Raw genomic sequence first — 20,460 nt, 5'->3', positions numbered from 1 at the left:
CCATGTGAAGTACATTGATAGCCGTGCTCTTCAACGCTGCAGTAGGAGAAATAATCCTGTGTTCTGTCACACACCGGGAAAGTAGCTCTGACAGACTGACATCATTTCCTTTTTTTCAGTCGTTCTTCGATTTTTCTTCGACTCGGTGGCGTGCTATGAGCTTGTAGATCTGCTATTTTTCCATAGAATTTACAATTTAGGCATTTAGCAGACGCTCTTAATCCAGAGCGACTTACAATAAGCAAGAACAAAAAAGCATGGGAATACATCACATAAAAACATTTATCATGAAACATGCGTAAGCTAAGAAAGTAACAGTGGAATATCTATATAATGAAGCTATACATATAAACTATACATCTATACTACTATGCTATACATATGTACTATGACGTGCTATGACTACATACAATGAAATTATAGTGCTGTTCTACATAACATGCTATAAGTCTGTATCAAATGCTATCTAAGTCTACATAAAATGCTATCTAAGGGGGTAGGGTAAGTGCTATGGGCCATGATGGAGTCTGAAAAGGTGGGTTTTCAGGCTACGGCGGAAGATTGGGAGTGATGCTGCAGTTCTGACTGCAATGGGAAGTGCATTCCAGAGTTTTGGAGCCAGAAGGGAGAAGAGTTTGGGACGTGTGGAGCACGTAGCATAAGCATAGCATAATGCTGACACCAAAATGTGTTAACTGATGGAATGTGCAGTGTCACTGCAGCGTTTTCCGCGTTCGCCTGAAGATGAAAATGTCAATACTGCAAAAAAAATGAAAAATTTCTCCAGTTGAAAACACAGTTTGTGGCGTCGTACTGTACGTGGGGCAGTCTGTACGAATGACAGGTTGATCTACAAGCTAACAACAGCTTGTAACATTTTCTGACGCCGGCTTGCAACTATTAGTACAAATCACTGAAGTCGGGCATTATTATTCTTTGGTTGTTAGGAGGATAATATGTGTGCTTGTGGCTGTGAGTGGAGGTGTTGGTCTGTTTCTGAACGTCAAAGTGCATTATTTATAAATGACGTGTCTCTGCGTGTCTTCATTGTGTCTGTCCAGGAGAGGACCCCGAGGCCAGACGAATGCGCACGGTGAAAAACATCGCAGACCTTCGGCAGAACCTGGAGGAGACCATGTCCAGCCTCCGAGGAACACAGATCACTCACAGGTACAGTATATAGGCTCATCGCTGGGACAGTCCAGACAGATACTGTATATAGCTGCTTGAATTTCAGCCTTGAAATATGAGCGATACACATAGACATCAAAGGGGGCTTCAGCCCCTGCCCTTTTTACCCGTCTGTATAACAACTGCCCAGTGGCGTGCACAGACATTTAGAGGGGCAGGTGCTCAAGTGAAAAAAAAGGGCACCTTGCATGTGCAGCGCATTTTGGGGCGGGAACCCATTTTGGTGCTTTAGCTATATTGAAAAATAGCAGATCTACAAGCTCAAAGCTTGTAGGTCTGCTATTTTTCTTAAATCGAAGAACCACTGACATAGAAACATATAAGCTTTAGATTGTGGGGGGGCCTAAATAATATAGTAGAAGCGTTTTTTTCTATCAAGATTTGATCAATGTCACCGCATGGTCCACACACTTTTTTTTTTTAAGTTTAAAGTTAAGTGCTTAACCCATTCTGACCTGAGATCAGATTCATACGAGGTTTCCACTGGACACACACTGGTCTGATTGACCCATTCTGACCTGAGATCAGATTCATACGAGGTTTCCACTGGACACACACTGTGGTCTGATTAACCCATTCTGACCTGAGATCAGATTCTAAAAATGTCAGTCGTTCTTCGATTTTTACAAAAATAGCAGACCTACAAGCTCGTATCGCGCCACTCGGTGGCGCGATATGAGCTTGTAGATCTGCTATTTTTCAATAGATAAAGCATAACATGATGCCGACACCAAAATGGGTTCCCGTTCAGAATGGGTTCAGCGATATGATCCCATACTGTACAAAATACTACCTATAAAACATACTGTAGGTATAGTGAAAGATAATTGGTTTCAAAGAAAATATCTCTGGAAATATCTTTGGAAATATATTTTGTTTATACGTATATCTCTCATACTGTACGCACATTATTTCTTGTTACTTTTGAAAAAAAGAGCTATCACCCTTTGCCTCTTGTGTCTCCTGTGATCACATTATATTAGACATAAAAGTGGGACAGTTATACTTTATAATAGTGATTTAATAGTAGACATAAAAAACAACAAAAACTAACATAGATCCGTATCAGTATCGGCTAAATTGTTATTTATAACGATTGCATCCCTTTGTTGTAACTGTAGACTGGAGGACTTAAGTGCTTAACCCATTCTGACCTGAGATCAGATTCATACGAGGTTTCCACTGGACAAACACTGGGTCTGATGAACCCATTCTGACCTGAGATCAGATTCTAAAAATGTCAGTCGTTCTTCGATTTTTCAAAAATAGCAGACCTACAAGCTCGTAGCGCGCCACTCGGTGGCGCGCTACGAGCTTGTAGATCTGCTATGGGTTCCCGTTCAGAATGGCTTAAAACTGTTCTGCATTTCAATACATAACTTTTAACGTTTTAATGGTTGCATCAGTTTGTTAAATCCAAAGGGGAATAAGGCAGGTCTCCGTTCATACTTCCTTCCTTTTCCATAAAATATGCCATTCTATGCTCTGTATTTAATTATCTGCTCTCTGTATTCAGGAGGATTTGTAGACATCACCTTAACCCATTCTGAACGGGCACCCATTTTGGTGTCAGCATCATGTTGTGCTTTAGCTATTGAAAAATAGCAGATCTACAAGCTCATATCGCGCCACCGAGTGGCGCGATACGAGCTTGTAGGTCTGCTATTTTTGAAAAATCGAAGAGCGACTGACATTTTTAGAATCTGATCTCAGGTCAGAATGGGTTCGTCAGACCAGTGTGTGTCCAGTGGAAACCTTGTATGAATCTGATCTCAGGTCAGAATGGGTTAAAACACTGTCATAATAGCTGTGAGCCATCGCTATAAACATCACAGTGTCTGACTGTGGCTCTCGGTGCTGCAGTCAGAATGATATCCATTGGTCTCTGCCAAAGCTCTGGGCAATGTTTCTCAGCTCTTCTTCCATTTTCAATCCTCCAGTCTATTATTTTGCGTGTTTTGCCCCATTTACAAAGGGGTGGTTGGTGGCTGGGTGGTTGACAGCCATGACAAATGGTGGCCTCGGTGCGTGCGTGCGTGCGTGCGTGCGTGCGTGCGTGCGTGCGTGTGTGCGTGCGTATAAGTGGCTGTGTGTATTCTTTCCCCCTCAGAGGAATCTCACCCAAACACAATCAATAACATGCCCATTGTCTGAATCCAATGGGACCCACAGGGGTTATTAGTCTGTCTGGGAACACCAGACTCATTCACATACATTAGACTAGAAGTATTAGTTCTCAAACATTTTCACGTCAAGGACGACCCAAATTCACATGCATTTGGCCACGGACCCCCATTCGAAAAGGTTTAGCGTAGATTTGTGTCATTAGAAATGTAAATATGAAAACATTTTCAAGAATTTTCTTTTCACATAATGCGCTCTTGCACGTTTTATATATTCTGCACGTCTGTGTGTGAGTATAGCCTTGAGTAATGCATACCATACCGTCTGTGTGTGAGTATAGCCTTGAGTAATGCATACCAATGCCACCCGTAACAAAAGCAGAGCCAAACCATCCCGATCTCTTTCATGGATAAGAAATGGCCATAAGTCGGTTCGTCCACCTTGGTAGTAATTAATTACCTTTACGCTTTGGGCAGACGTGATTGTCATCGTATTCACTCTGAATGGTTTTACATCGTATCTCGCACTGGAAATAGCCGATCTACAAGCTCAGAATGTGTCACACAGCAGCGCCACGTGTTGTGAGCTTAATGTAGATCGACTATTCACAGCTTGTAGATCGACGGTTCACATTCTCTCTGTCCAAAACCCATCACCCATTCTCTCAGAGATTATTACACTGCAAAGTCCTCAGGTAACTCAGAGAGTGTACGAATGTAGGCCTAACCAAATGGACCCAAAGTATTACATTTGTATACTCTTGAGTTACGTTTAAGGCCCATTTACAGTAACAGTTAAATTAACACTGAAGATTTGACTGTGTACCTGCTATAGAGCGTGGCAGTCCCGCCCCCTTTCATGACGACGCCAGGCCCAGGAAATAATTCCCAATGCATTTTTACCATAGACATTTCAAAACGTATTTATTTAAAGACCTTATAAGTGTCGTACGAAGCCAACTCGAGTTGTGACAAAATACTCATGACAACAAACACAATATTTTGGACCAAACAAATAATTACAAAGAAGAACAACAAAAGTGTTGTAACCTGCCGTTTTCTGCTTCTTTCAAATAATTTGTTCGGCCCGAAAAATTGTGTTTGTTGTCGTGAGTTGGCTTTTCTTCAAGGCTTAAAAGGTCTTTAACCCATTTAAAAAAAATGTGTCGCAAATCTTTGAATATATATTCTTTCAAAGTGAATGTTTTTATTCCATTCTGACCGGGCACCCATTTTGGTGTCAGCATCACGTTATGCTTTAGCTATTGAAAAATAGCAGATCTACAAGCTCATATCGCGCCACCGAGTGGCACGATACGAGCTTGTAGGTCTGCTATTTTTGAAAAATTGAAGAGCGACTGACATTTTTAGAATCTGATCTCAGGTCAGAATGGGTTCATCAGACCAGTGTGTGTCCGGCGGAAACCTCGTATGAATCTGATCTCAGGTCAGAATGGGTTAACTAGGGTCTATGAGGAAAATGAACGGAGAATCATTCCCTGGGCCCTGGTGGTAGGGGGCGGGACTGGGCCCTGGTGGTAGGGGGCGGGACTGGGCCCTGGTGGTAGGGGGCGGGACTGCGACGCTCTATAGAGGGTACGCACGTGACATCATCATCATCATCATCCTCGGAAGTTATGCGGGAACGCCCACTGAGTGGCAAAACACGACTTTCTGGCCTCGACAACCCCATACTGTACATCCACACAGAAAAGTCCTATTTGATTGCATTAAATGACTTTAACCCATTCTGACCTGAGATCAGATTCATAACGAGGTTTCCACTGGACACACACTGGTCTGATGAACCCATTCTGACCTGAGATCAGATTCTAAAAAAAATTCAGTCGCTCTTCGATTTTTCAAAAATAGCAGACCTACAAGCTCGTATCGCGCCACTCGGTGGCGCGATATGAGCTTGTAGATCTGCTATTTTTCAATAGATAAAGCATAACATGATGCTGACACCAAAATGGGTGCCCGTTCAGAATGGGTTAAACAACATTAAATTCAACATTGCCACTCACTTTGCAACTCGATTTGCCACTCGATCTGCTATTCACTTTTTACATGCGCATACGTACCCTCAATTCACACAAACCCACATCGGTATATGGACGGAAATACTCCACGCAGACATAATTCCTTGATGTTCTCGAAACTGTGAATATTGCAATATTTCCTCAGAGAAATGTTGTCGGCAAGCAAGCAAGCGAAGGGAGTAATTTCATCTAAAGCCTTTGAGGTGGTGAAAAGAAACCACAATGTGCCTCACGCATGTACACACACACACGCATGGCGCACGCACGCACGCCACACACACGCCACACACACACACACACACACACACACACACACACACACACACACACACGCCACACACACACACACACACACACACGCCACACACACACACACACACACACACACGATCATCAGGGTTCTCAAAACGCCACAGAAGTCGATCCTTTATTATTGCGGTGACTGTGATAGTGTGTCAGATGTCCATCTTGGCCGTTCCCAATAGAATCCTCCTCATCTCTCTCACATCCTGCAGACAGATCATCTGTATTGACCCCCCCCCCCCCCCCCCAGACCACGACAAATATTATTGATTGACATTTCAAGGGAAATGAACTTTCCCGAAGGAAAAAAACGTTATCCCTCAAGGGCAAGATAGGCCCAGGCAGGCAGGCATGCAGTCAGGCAGTCAGGCAGTCAGTCAGGCAGGCAGGCATGCAGTCAGTCAGGCAGTCAGGCAGTCAGGCAGGCAGGCAGGCAGGCATGCAGTCAGGCAGGCAGGCAGGCAGGCAGGCAGGCAGGCAGGCAGGCAGGCAGGCAGGCAGGCAGGCAGGCATGCAGGCAGGCAGGCAGGCAGGCAGGCATGCAGGCAGGCATGCAGGCATGCAGTCAGGCATGCAGTCAGGCATGCAGGCAGGCAGGCAGGCAGGCAGGCAGGCAGGCAGGCAGGCAGGCAGGCAGGCAGGCAGGCATGCGGGGCAAATAAAGATGGAAAAGTCTTACCACTCTCTTGCTGTTATTGTCTGGCTCCTTGATTTACACTTCACTGTGTGCTGAAAAGTCCCTTCATCCATACTTTTTACAGTCTATATTTTGAACGTTTCAGCCAAAAAAATGAAGTTTGGTCCCCAGGACCCGAACTTCAGGTTTCACCTGACAAAAAACGTAAAAATAGTGATATTTTAATAGTCGTCGCAACCCATAAAAAGTGAATACAGCTTTGTGACCTGAGCTGCATGCCATCAACTATCTCTGCACTGTGATCAGTAAAGGAATCAGTTCAGGGAGGGTCGTGCATGCACGCACGCACACGTAGACGCACGCACGCACACACACACACACACACACACACACACACACACACACACACACACACACACACACAGAAAAATATATTGTTCAAACAGACTGTCTGTCTGTGGGGTGTTGATCCCTGGCCTGAACTATACTTGTGTAAAATGACTGATCTGACAAACAGCAGTAAAGTAACTAATAGCGCTTTACATACTTCATACATCTTGCATGGTGTTTGTTGTTGCTGGTTATTCTCCTTTGTTGTTGCTCAGCAATAAGCAGTTCCCCGGTGTCAACGCCCGCGCTGCACACACACACAGCCTCCATATCTCTGTAGAAGGATTCGTTTTAATGCAGTTCTGCTTTATATGTGCGTAGCACACATCAGAGACAGCACCGACACGGAAAGAGAGAAAGCGAGGTTGACAACCACAACAATTTGTCCATGGCTGGGATTTCAATAAGTAGTGTTATTTTCATTTTGGCTTTTTTTTTTTTTTAAACAATATATTTATTGAATTTCTTTTTTTTTGACAAACAGACAATACGACAAAACAATACATAATACAGACAATACAATACAATTACTTAAAATGAAAACCAAACAAAAAACCAAACAATAACATACATATATAAGTACAGTATAATAAAATAATGGCACTTAGAATGGTAACAACAACAACAGAGTCCTTATGGCCACAAGACCAAACAGCTGCAGAGAATACAATTAGACAATTTCCACCATTAAATAAGATAAATCATTAACCGTAATATATTGGATAAACCGTCCCCATATCTTATCAAACATCTTCTGTTTATTCTTCAAAGTATAAGTGATTCTTTCCAGAGGAAGACACAATGATAACTCCCTAAACCACTGAGCAATACTGGGTTTGCCTATCTTTTTCCACCATAAGGCTATAGCCCTTTTGGCTTGTAGTAAACATAAATCCAGGAATCTTTGTTCGCTACTCTGAATCTTACGGCCAGGTGGGTAAAGACCACCAGTCAAAACAGTTTTGGGTCAAGCTCAATATCTATCGACAATATCTTCTGAATCTCCCTCCTCACTTCTTCCCAGAATTCTTTCACATTTTGGTCTTGTTGACATTCTAACAAATAGCAGACATTAGGAGGTGGATTAGCCAACGTGCCGTGCATGCCGTGCGCCATGAATCACGAAAACCCCCCCTATAGTTTGACATGTCACAATTATTGTCACATGCTACTTAAAGCATGATGGAATTTGGAAAATGTTGCCTTATATTGGTTGTCTATGGTGTGGTACAGTATATACAAAAATGGCCATAACTTTTTTTTAACTTTTCAATTTTAGGCCTGTGGCTCTCCGGCTATTTTCAATTAACCCATTCTGACCGGGCACCCATTTTGGTGTTATAGCATCATGTTATGCTTTAGCTATTGAAAAATAGCAGATCTACAAGCTCATATCGCGCCACCGAGTGGCGCGATACGAGCTTGTAGGTCTGCTATTTTTGAAAAAAATCGAAGAGCGACTGACATTTTTAGAATCTGATCTCGGGTCAGAATGAGTTCATCAGACCAGTGTGTGTCCAGTGGAAAACCTCGTATGAATCTGATCTCAGGTCAGAATGGGTTAATTTCATAAATGCAATGCACTATTCCTTCCAGCAGATAGAGCCCAAGCTAGTAGGTAGGTAAAACTGGCACTTTTGTTTTACAGCTGTGATAGCTGTGTCTGTGTAGACTGTGTGTACTGTTTAACCCATTCTGACCTGAGATCAGATTCATACGAGGTTTCCACTGGGACACACACTGGTCTGATTAACCCATTCTGACCTGAGATCAGATTCTAAAAATGTCAGTCGTTTTTTTTTAGATTTTTCAAAAATAGCAGACCTACAAGCTCGTATCGCGCCACTCTGTGGCGCGATATGAGCTTGTAGATCTGCTATTTTTAAATAGCTAAAGCATAACATGATGCCAACACCAAAACGGTCAGAATGGGATAATGTCTTCATGCGTGCTGACAAGCTAGCCAATGAAGTCTCTGTCTGCCCTCTCTCTCTCTCTCTCTCTCTCTCTCTCTCCCTATCTCTCTCTCTCTCTCTCTCTCTCTCTCTCTCTCTCTCTCTCTCTCTCTCTCTCTCTCTCTCTCTCTCTCTCTCTCTCTCTCTCTCTCTCTCTCTCTCTCTCTCTCTCTCTCTCTCTCTCTCTCTCTCTCTCTCTCTCTCTCTCTCTCCCTATCTCTCTTTTATCACATTATTTAACAGCCCCAACCCCCTCCCCCCCCTGTGATGTTCTAGCATGAATACTGTTGACAGACCTAGCTAGTTTGCGTTTATTTAGCTCCTCAAGTTCACACACGGAGAAAAAACAACACTTTAGGAAGGTCACACACACACACACACACACGCACACACACACACACACACACACACACACACACACACACACATACACATACACATACACATACACATACACATACACACCGCACGCGCACACGCACACGTGTGATGTGAGAGGCAGTGGCGTTTGACGTTGAAGGGAGTGGCATCCTGTTGATGGAGACAGCAGTGTTGTGTACTGTCAACTCGATCAGTCCTCCTGCCTGGGAAACTTGCCCTTCGCACACAGCGTGTTGACCATCATCGCACTGCGGCCATCTTGCTCTGACATCACAACCCCCGAGATTGACATAATAATATCATAAGAGCAGTGGTCAGACTAATATAGCGCTGTGAGCAGTGGTCAGACTAATATAGCGCTGCGAGCAGTGGTCAGACTAATATAGCGCTGCGAGCAGTGGTCAGACTAATATAGCGCTGCGAGCAGTGGTCAGACTAATATAGCGCTGCGAGCAGTGGTCAGACTAATATAGCGCTGCGAGCAGTGGTCAGACTAATATAGCGCTGCGAGCAGTGCGAGGGGAATTTAGTTTTTGTGCTGGCAGATCAGTCTGGTTTCCAGGCTCAAATATAACTACGTGATTGTTATTTTCTACTATTTCTTCTAGGTGATTGTTTTTGTTAGTATGACTGGTTTAAGGTGTCGGCAGTGAATCCCCCCCCCCTCTCTCTATCTATCTATCTATCTATCTATCTCTATCTCTATCTCTGTCTCTGTCTCTGTCTCTGTCTCTGTCTCTGTCTCTGTCTCTGTCTCTGTCTCTGTCTCTGTCTCTGTCTCTGTCTCTGTCTCTGTCTCTGTCTCTGTCTCTGTCTCTGTCTCTGTCTCTGTCTCTGTCTCTGTCTCTGTCTCTATCTCTATCTCTCTATCTCACGGCGGTGGCTCAGGGGTAGAGTTGCTGGATGCAGTTCGAACCCTGTGAGCTCCCCCAGAGTTACTGTCGAAGTGTCCTTGAGCAAGACACTGAACCCCTAATTGCTCCTGAAGTGCAGGCTGGTGCCTTGCATGGTTTCCCCTGCCATCGGTGTATGGATGTGTGTGTGTGAATGTAATGCACAATCTACGTAAAGCGCCTTGGATAAAGGCACTATATAAATGCACCATCTCTCTCTCTCTCCAGCACTCTAGAGACCACCTTCGACACCACGGTGACCACGGAGGTGAACGGCCGCGGCATGCCCGCCCTCGCCACGCGTTCCTCCTCCTCCTCCATGGCGTGGCGCCTGGGCCAATCGCAGACCCCTCGTCTGCAGGCGGGCGACGCCCCCTCCATGACGCCCACTAGCGGCGGCTACGCCGTGGCGCCCAGGGCCGGCTCCACCACGAACGCCGCCGGCACCAACACCACCGGGGGGGGCAGCGCCGCCTCCGGGGGGCGCTACGGCGGCGGGCACCCGGACCCCTCCAGGTTCGTGTTCAGCGCTCCCCTGAGGCGGGCGGCGGGCACCAGGGGGGCGGAGCAAGTGGAGAAGGGAGGAGGAGGAGGAGGAGGGCCAGACGGAGGGCTGGAGATGGAGATGAGCGGGTACATGAGTGACGGAGACATCCTGGGCAAGAACGTGGTGCGGGCGGACGAGATCACTAGCGGGTACGTTACATACTGTAGCTGCAGTATAGCTTCACCAGCTTAACCCATTCTGACCTGAGATCAGATTCATACGAAGGTTTCCGCCGGACACACACTGGGTCTGATTATCCCATTCTGACCTGAGATCAGATTCTAAAAAAATGTCAGTCGCTCTTCGATTTTTCAAAAATAGCAGACCTACAAGCTCGTATCGCGCCACTCGGTGGCGCGATATGAGCTTGTAGATCTGCTATTTTTAAATAGCTAAAGCATAACATGATGCCGACACCAAAATGGGTGCCTGGTCAGAATGGGTTAAAGGAGAATCCCATGCTACCTTTATTTGTAGTCGTTACGTCCCCACCAAAGAGGTCCAGGTGTTGTTTGGTGCAAAAGTGCATTATTGGCTATTTACCCTACCATAAGCCCTCAATGGGGGTTGGGTTTGAAATGTTGAAAATGAGTGGAAGGCCCCTTTAAAGGTATATTCAGTGATTTCACTCAAAAAAAACCTTAGGTTTCGTTTTTGGCCTGGGAGGCAAAGCCTTTCATCCAATCAGGATAGAGAGCCAAAAACGAAACCTACGGTTTTTTGACCCCCCCAGGGGTTAACTGGGGACAGGGAGGAACTCCTTATATGGTCAGCACACTCGTATAGTATAGAGGATTATCACAACAAAACAAAAAAATAAGTGATATTTGAATTAAGTGAAATCACTGAATATACCTTTAACTCATTCTGAACGGGCACCCATTTTGGTGTTAGCATCATGTTATGCTTTAGCTATTGAAAAATAGCAGATCTACAAGCTCATATCGCGCCACCGAGTGGCGCGATACGAGCTTGTAGGTCTGCTATTTTTGAAGAAACCGAAGAACGACTGACATTTTTAGAATCTGATCTCAGGTCAGAATGGGTTCATCAGACCCAGTGTGTGTCCAGTGGAAACCTCGTATGAATCTGATATCAGGTCAGAATGGGTTAAATGCTTTGTGATGATATGTCAAATACAGTAATATCACAAGCAGCCGTCATTTCACACCCATGCTTTAGACATGTATTCATACGAACCAACAAGGTGTTCCGATTACTCTACGAACGGCAAGCAAGACATTCAGCTTAGCTTATTTGCACAATAAAAACAGTACTTGTACAGTTGGGTGCCATCGATATTGTCCCTTATCACCAAAGATCATATATACAAATGGTAAGTAGATAATAAGTAGATAATCAAACATAGGTATGGAAAATAACTGGCTGTCTTCTATAGCCACAGTATAGCTCTGCATGGCATAGAGAATGGCTCCACAATACAGGCATGATGCAGTATCTCTTGAACACATCCAATCAATGCCACACATTCCCAGTATCTCTTGAACACATCCAATCAATGCCACACATTCCCAGTATCTCTTGAACACATCCAATCAATGCCACACATTCCCAGTATCTCTTGAACACATCCAATCAATGCCACACATTCCCAGTATCTCTTGAACACATCCAATCAATGCCACACATTCCCAGTATCTCTTGAACACATCCAATCAATGCCACACATTCCCAGTATCTCTTGAACACATCCAATCAATGCCACACATTCCCAGTATCTCTTGAACACATCCAATCAATGCCACACATTCCCAGTATCTCTTGAACACATCCAATCAATGCCACACATTCCCAGTATCTCTTGAACACATCCAATCAATGCCACACATTCCCAGTATCTCTTGAACACATCCAATCAATGCCACACATTCCCAGTATCTCTTGAACACATCCAATCAATGCCACACATTCCTTGAATGAGGAGAAAAAGAGCCCGGTATCAAATATACGTCACCATGTGTGTGTAAGTGTCTGACCTTCCTCTGTAGTGATGAACGTTAGGCTGCCTCCAGCACACGGGGGCGGTGTGAAAATGCATTTCAGACGCACGCACACACACACACACACACACACACACACACACACACACACACACACACACACACACACACACACACACACACACACACACACACACACACACACACACACACACACACACACACACACACACACACACACACACACACACACACACACACACACACAAACACACACACACACACAGTATAGCAACCACATACATGCTCACATACACACCCCTACGTTTACGTTTCCCCCACCCCCAAACAACTTTATGAGCCGTACAGGGGGCCAAAGCGTGTCTGTCTTTGATGGAAGTGCGTGTTGGAGTCGAGCTCTGGCAGAGTAGGGAGGAGAAGGTGATTAAATGAATAACGAGACTAATTAGCTTAACACTAACGATCCCCATGTCCCATCAGTCATATGTGATTGCAACCTGGAAACCACACATGCCGGCACGCACACACGTGCACACACGCACGCACGTTTTAACCCATTCTGACCTGAGATCAGATTCATACGAGGTTTCCACTGGACACACACTGGTCTGATTAACCCATTCTGACCTGAGATCAGATTCTAAAAATGTCAGTCGTTCTTTGATTTTTCCAAAATAGCAGACCTACAAGCTCGTATCGCGCCACTCGGTGGCGCGATATGAGCTTGTAGATCTGCTATTTTTCAATAGCTAAAGCACGACATGATGCTAACACCAAAATGGGTTCCCGTTCAGAATGGGTTAAAAAGCCTTAACGCTGGTTCGCTAAGCTATTGGCTAGCTGTACTTGTTTCAAGGTTAAATTTGACAAATCGGATTTTTCATGAACTAAATTATGAATGAACAATCAATTAATCAAATGCAGCTTCTTTCTTTTTTTTTCTCTAACTGCTAAATGCATGGGGCCATGTCACCACCACCGTCACCACAAACCTTTGAATATATATTCGTTCAGAGCGAACGCTTTTAAAGGTTTTATGACATTCATTTTCATTTATTTTTCTTTTTCTTTTAGGTTTTATGACCTCAATTACACCCAAAAAACCTGAACTTTGAACATTCAGTGGATTTTCTGTGGTCTGAAGTTTTCTTTGGGGCAACACAGTGAAAACAGTGACATCTGCTGGCAAATCCCATTGACATATATGGGATTTGCAGTAAGTGATGTCACTCACTGCTGGCAAATCAGAGCACCTGTTTGAGCCAGAAAACCCCAGATCACAGAAAATCTACTGAATGTTAAAAGTTCATGTTTTTTTGGTGCAATTGAGATTAGAAAACCTAACAAAAACAAGAACAATTCCAAAACCTTTTTTTTAATGTCACAATCCCTTTAACTCAAATCTTTGCTTCTGGGGGGGGGGGGGGGTCCTTATGTGAGAACCACTGACATAGTAGTAACATAGGGTTTTTCAGAAAACTGTTTAGAAGGCATTTGTAGTTCCCAGGTCTAAATGAGTTCAAACATATCCCCTCCAACAGGTATCTTACAGACGGCGGCCTTCATCTGTACGCGAGGAACGTGGGCAGAGCCTCTGACCTGGCCCCTTCTCGAGCCTCGGACCTGGCCCCTTCTCGAGCCTCGGACCTGGCCCCTTCTCGAGCCTCGGACCTGGCCCCTTCTCGAGCCTCGGACCTGGCCCCTTCTCGGGCCTCGGACCTGGCCCCTTCTCGAGCCTCGGACCTGGCCCCTTCTCGAGAAGTGTCTCAGAGAGGAGGCAAAGACGTACAGGGCGACATCGACAGGTAAGGAGGGAATCTTTAACTGTGCTGTAATCCACGCTACCATCGGATAGCCTTTTAAATCGTATTTCCAATCCACGGGGACAAGCAAAGTGATCTCAGCGGCTTCCCCCAGTCTGGTGAACTGTCTGCGGTTTCTGGTGGTGTTATTGTCTGAAGAGGACACGGACACTTGGTGCGCAGGTCCGTCTGAAAACTGTCCAGTGACAACGTTCCGCGGTGAAAGAAATAGTGCGATTAAAATGCGTTAATTTTTCTGTAGTTAATTAATCGCAATTAATTGCAATTAGTCCCGGCCCTAAATTCTTTACATCATGCACTTTTGGAGCAAGCCTTACATAACCTGTTTTGCCGACAGATTGTTGACAAATTCTCGAAAAAACTAGAGTCATCCCATCTGTTGTCGCATCAACACACTATTATTATATGAAGTGTTATTTTTTGTCAACATCATTTCACAGCACTTTGTCGCACAAAACTTTGTCGCTGAAGCATAAATCAGTCTTTAACGCCTGCTAGGAGATGTCACCGTTTGGTAAACAAATCACAGTTTGCCAACTAAAGTTATGCAGTTGAGAGGGAATCCTTCCCAATTACTTTTCTCACCGGGGGTGGATGGGTGAGACGGGGACATGAGAGCACGCCACGGAATTCACTGCTCTAACCACAACTCTGCTTGTCATCTTGTCACCTATTACACGATGTGGGGGGAGTCGTTTAGCGAGCACAATGCTGCACATCACAGTTTCCAGCAGTTGTTATTATACCGCAGAAATAGTTGAAAGTCAGAAACGGGGAAAGTATAATGAGAGAGTGAATGGAATCACCTTGTGTCTCAGAGGTGAGACAGACACAAGGCTCTCCTCGTGCGGGGGACAGCCAGGGCTAGACGTGGAACAAGCCACACTCTATTGATTTAAAGCTGTCAAGCTGTGGTTGTGATGTCAGGACTTCAGAGTTTGCTGGGAGGACATAATATAGGCGGGATTCTTCCCTATAGCATGGGGAGGATGTTCAGCTCTGAAGAGCTTTTAATGAGCGCTGAAACTTTTGTCCAGTGTCCAGATGTCACTCAACGAGGTGACTTTTATTATGTCACATTAATAGAGCATTCAAGCCGTAGACTATTGATGCTATAGGGATGTCCCCGATCACGTTTTTTTCACTCCTGATCAGTTTCCGATCATTACATTTCGAATGTCTGCCGATACTGATTTTTCCCGATCCGATATTTATATTTGTATAGAACACGTTTATGCCGCAAAATAGTACAAATTATCCAAAATCACAGACGACATCCAGTCTAATATCATGATATGGATATAATATTGATACTAAGGGATGTCCCGATCAGGATTTTTTTGCTCCCGATCCCGATCATTTGAAAATGATGTGATCGGCCCAGATTTCCGATCACATGATCGGATCGGGACAAGCCTAACGAATGCCATTGAAACCCTCAGAGTTTGCGAAGAAATGCCATGTGTACGGCGAGTGATGATGGGTATATTCAGGGTATTGCTTTTGCGCAGGGTTTTTTATTTATATCCCTCGTATATACTTATTTGTACGTGACCAGAATCTCCCTTGTCGGTTAGCCATCCAGCCACTGGGCAGGGAATGAACTCGTGTACAGTACTGTACGGTATGTGTCAGAACACAGCAGACCTGGCCTGGATTCAGAATATGTTATCAGCCTGGCCCGCTCTGACCTGCCAGTCAAATCTGTCCGTTTTGACGCCGAGTACCGTACACACACGTGGACAGTTTTCCAAATCATAACACGTCCTGTTCTTGATGTGTTGTTCTCTTTGAATATCAGTGACATCCATTCCTCGGCTACGTATGAATCAGTAAATCGCAGCTTAAAGGAGAATTGCATGCTAGAATGCTTTCTTATCTTTCTTATCTATCTTTGTAGTTGTTACGTCCCCACCAAAGAGGTCCAGGTGTTTTTTTGTGCAAAAACTCCTTATTGGCTATTTTCCCTACCATAAGCCCTCAATGAATTGCATTGCATTGAATGGGAATTGAATGGGGCTATGGGGTGTTATGCTAGTTTGCTTATTTCCATCGAAAGAAGTAGTAAAGTGTGCCGCTTGGGATATTATTTACATTATGAAGAGAGGATATATACAAAGAAATTATAATTTTGAGCGATGGAAATAAGCAAATTAGCACAACACCCCATAGCCCCATTCAATTCCCATTCAATGCAATGTAATTAATTTAGGGCTTATGGTAGGGGAAATAGCCAATTAGGAGGTTTTGCACAAAAAAACACCTGGACCTCTTTGGTGGGGACGTAACAACTACAAAGAAAGGTAAGAAAGCCTTTTAGTATATGTAATTCTCCTTTAAGGCCCAGACGTTGTGTGTTAGCAGTGTTTCACACAGCGTCGATGAGAAAACTAACAACTCGTAAATAGCTTGTAGATATTAGGCTATTTTCACTATTCGTCATACAATGAAGTATATATAGGACTTAAGGTGCCTGCAGGTGAGCGATCAGGCTTCAGTTCTGGAAGGCTGAATCCTTTCTCTCTCCCCTGAGGAAGCCCGAGGGAGTTGCACACCATGCCCTGCATGCATGCAAGTACAGGCATCTCTTACGCTAGCCCTCTGCTCCGGTTTGACAGGAGTTTGATTGTCGGAAGCAGAGCTGTCACCTCCTCTGCCTGACAACATGAGGCAAAGCCCAGCGGGTATAAACGCATTTGGGAAAGCTTGAGTTTCATGGCTTTAGCCTTCAAATGCGCAGATTCTGTTCTCCGCCCGATTGGTTCCCAGCTCTTAAGAACTTTATTTTCTCCCTCCCCCAATCCTAACAGCACAGGTGTTGTTGTCAGCATATACATGAGATTTATGTCATAGGTTTTTACTTCCAATGCCGATTTCCAGCAGTTTGTGTACGGCAGACCCGCCTTGTCGTGCCAAATTGAATCAAATGCTCCTTTTGAAGTCGACAAAACCGGGAGAACATGTTACTTTCGTTTTTGTTTATTTAGTTGTCAATTTGGGTGAAAATATAGTCTGTTATAGGCTATGAGAGTTTGGTAAGAAGCCGAACATTCTGTTCGATTAAAAGCTGCATTATTTACAAGCAAGAGTTTTGAAAAAATATATGCCCAACTGTCTGTGATTTCTACAGCTGATGGTCAATGCACCTTGCCCCTTATCCCTAATGTTTTACTATTTTGAAGCCGATCAAAATAGTATAATAGCTGAGCTACGTTGACACGTTGTGAGCTTGTAGTTCGGCTATTTGAACTATTTCAAAATGGTTTTTCAAAATAGTAAAAAAAAAAATGCAAATAAGTTTAGTGATAAGGAGTAAGGACTGGCGCAAGATTTAGCCCATTGTGCTAATAGTTTGTGGGGTGATGATTTCAAGTGCCTTCAAATGCTCTTCCTGACTTGTCATCCATAGATCAAATCATTGCTGTAATTATCCTGCAATTCTAGAAAGAACCTTTATTGTCTTCTAACATTTTTTGCTGAATCTCTGCTACCAATTAGAGCACAATATTTGGCATGTGCAAATTGTGCACACACACACACACACACACACACACACACACACACGCGCACACGCACGGGGAGGACTTCTTAAGTTCTTACACACAGCCTCTAAAAAAATATACACGCAAACGCTCACTCATGGTTCCGTGCACTACCCAGACTGGCATGTTTCAGAGACAGCCCCTAGGGGGCAGCAGAGAGGCCTGTGTTCATAAACAGTCCCTGTGGGGCTCATTACATTTCACGGTTATCTCCCACCATAACTACAGTATACTCTCCTGGCGTTCAACCAAGGCAGCTTCATCCAAAAACATCTGAGCCAGCATACATGTGAGAACAGACCATCTGGTGTCGGTGTTTATTTAGCATAGCGTATCTTTGGGGGTGCAGTACTTAGTTTAGACAGTACTTTGACTAGTCATTTGGTTAGACCAGTCATTAGTCCTACAATGAACTACAACCTATCTCAAACCCTTAACCCATGTCTAACCAATGACTAGTCTAAACTAAGTATGCACCACCCCGTTTCTCAAGGAAGAGGTCTTGTTTCATGTTGAAATGTTGTCTTTTACTCAATGGGGAAATTGGCCTTCCACCTTAAGCTGCTGCAAAAACAAAAGTCTGGCTATATCTCTAATGTCTCCCATATATATATATATATATATATATATATATAATATATATATATATATGAACACAAAGGACATTTCTGCCCGGACTAAAAGCCCCGCCATGTCTCTAAAAATACCCTTCTGCCATGCAACATAGATGAGACACGCTGAGGGGAAGCCATCCAGGCGTCTTTGAGGGGAATGTTTTGACACCGCCATGCAGCGCGCCCGTTCCCAGCAAAGACATGAATAACCCATTCTGACCTGAGATCAGATTCATACGGAGGTTTCCACTGGACACACACTGGTCTGATTAACCCCATTCTGACCTGAGATCAGATTCTAAAAAAATGTCAGTCGTTCTTCGATTTCTCAAAAAATAGCAGACCTACAAGCTCGTATCGCGCCACTCGGTGGCGCGATATGAGCTTGTAGATCTGCTATTTTTGTAATAGATAAAGCATAACATGATGCTGACACCAAAATGGGTGCCAGGTCAGAATGGGATAAGTAATAAGGTCCCTACTTTTAGCATCCTGATGTCTCAACGTCTCCTTTTCCGTCTCTCTCTCTCTTCCCTTAATCCATTCTGGGCGGGAACCCCTTTTGGTGTTGTAAGCATTATTGACTGTGGCTCAGGAGGTAGAGCAGGTCGTCCAATGATCCATGGGTCGGCGGTTCGAATCCCGGCTCCTCCTGTCTACATGTCGAAGTGTCCTTGGGCAAGACTCTGAACCCCAAATTGCTCCCGATGTGCTGGTTGGTACCTTGCATGGCTTCCGCCGCAATCGGTGTATGAATGTGTGTGTGAATGGGTGAATGTAATGCACAATCTATGTAAAGCGCTTTGGATAAAGGCGCTATATAAATGCAACATTTACCATTTACATTTACATTTACCATTTACTTTAGCTATTGAAAAATAGCAGATCTACAAGCTTATAGCACGGCACCGAGTGCCGAGTTATGTACGAGCTTGTATGTCTGCTATTTTTGAAAATCTGCAGGCGCAAATCTTTGAATATATATTATTTCAGAGCGAACGTTTTTTTAACTCAAATCTGGTCCCTGGCAACAACATATTTGCATATATTTTTGGGGGTCCTTGACATGAAAATGTTTGAGAGAACCACTGACAAATGTTTGAGAAAACTCTCATGATTTACTGTAGAAGACATTTCTTTTAGAGTCGGGTTCAGGTCTAAATGGTTTAATTTCTCCATCTCTCTGCTCCTTTCTCTTCTCCCTCATCTTCATCCGTCTCTCTCTCTCTCTCTCTCTCTCTCTCTCTCTCTCTCTCTCTCTCTCTCTCTCTCTCTCTCTGTCTCACTCTCACTCTCACTCTCACTCTCACTCTCACTCCCACTCCCTCCCTCTCTGCAGGGTGTGATGGCAGCTGGCTCTGCATTTTGTTTTGTAGTTTTTAACTTGTTTGAAAAGCGAGAGCTTCAAAGGTCACTGGAGGCACTGTGTGTGCCTGCGCGAGGCAGTGCCACCGGTGGTGTTGGTATTCTGTGGGAAAACAATGCAAACTTTCTGATCCTCGCTGTCACTTCTTTGAGGAGTGACTCATGCCGCGCGTCTCGTCTCCAAGTCTGTTGGCGCTGCGAGAGCAGAAGCAGTCAGGAGATTTGGAGCAGACGGCTCTTCTGGAGGCTTTGACAAAGCCTATTGTTATAACGTACATTTGTATGCGTTTTGCATAAAGCCTTGAACCGTTATAAAGAGATGACGAACACGCAGGTTTCTGCATGTACACACATAGGTTCATCTCAGTTAACAGACACGCAGGTTTCTGCATGTACACTATAGGTTCATCTCAGTTAACGGACACACAGGTTTCTGCATGTACACACATAGGTTCATCTCAGTTAACGGACATGCAGGTTTCTGCATGTACACACAGGTTCATCTCAGTTAACGGACACGCAGGTTTCTGCATGTACACATAGGTTCATCTCAGTTAACGGACACGCAGGTTTCTGCATGTACACACAGGTTCATCTCAGTTAACGGACACGCAGGTTTCTGCATGTACACACAGGTTCATCTCAGTTAACGGACACACAGGTTTCTGCATG

At 44.4% G+C, this 20,460-nt stretch overlaps 1 protein-coding gene across 5 annotated transcripts in view; it reads left to right on the top strand.

Annotated features, from left to right (window-relative positions):
- Positions 1 to 1,064: 1,064 nt before the first annotated feature.
- Positions 1,065 to 20,460, top strand: part of nav3 (neuron navigator 3) — a 104,743-nt gene continuing 85,347 nt past the window's right edge. For all 5 annotated transcript variants that reach the window (XR_014568765.1, XM_083757578.1, XM_083757577.1 and 2 more), the window contains exons 1-3: positions 1,065 to 1,170; positions 10,144 to 10,611; positions 13,986 to 14,249. Coding sequence is in view for 4 of the 5 variants with exons in the window: in XM_083757578.1 (XP_083613704.1) it covers positions 1,085 to 1,170; positions 10,144 to 10,611; positions 13,986 to 14,249 (818 nt within the window). In the remaining variant the exon portion in view is untranslated. The remainder of the gene's footprint in view (positions 1,171 to 10,143; positions 10,612 to 13,985; positions 14,250 to 20,460) is intronic.

The sequence above is a fragment of the Protomyctophum parallelum genome (genome assembly GCF_964188405.1).
Source record: "Protomyctophum parallelum genome assembly, chromosome: 22".
NCBI lineage: Eukaryota > Metazoa > Chordata > Actinopteri > Myctophiformes > Myctophidae > Protomyctophum > Protomyctophum parallelum.
The sequence above is the reverse complement of the archived record's forward strand: the minus strand, read 5'-3'. Positions and strand labels throughout refer to the sequence as shown.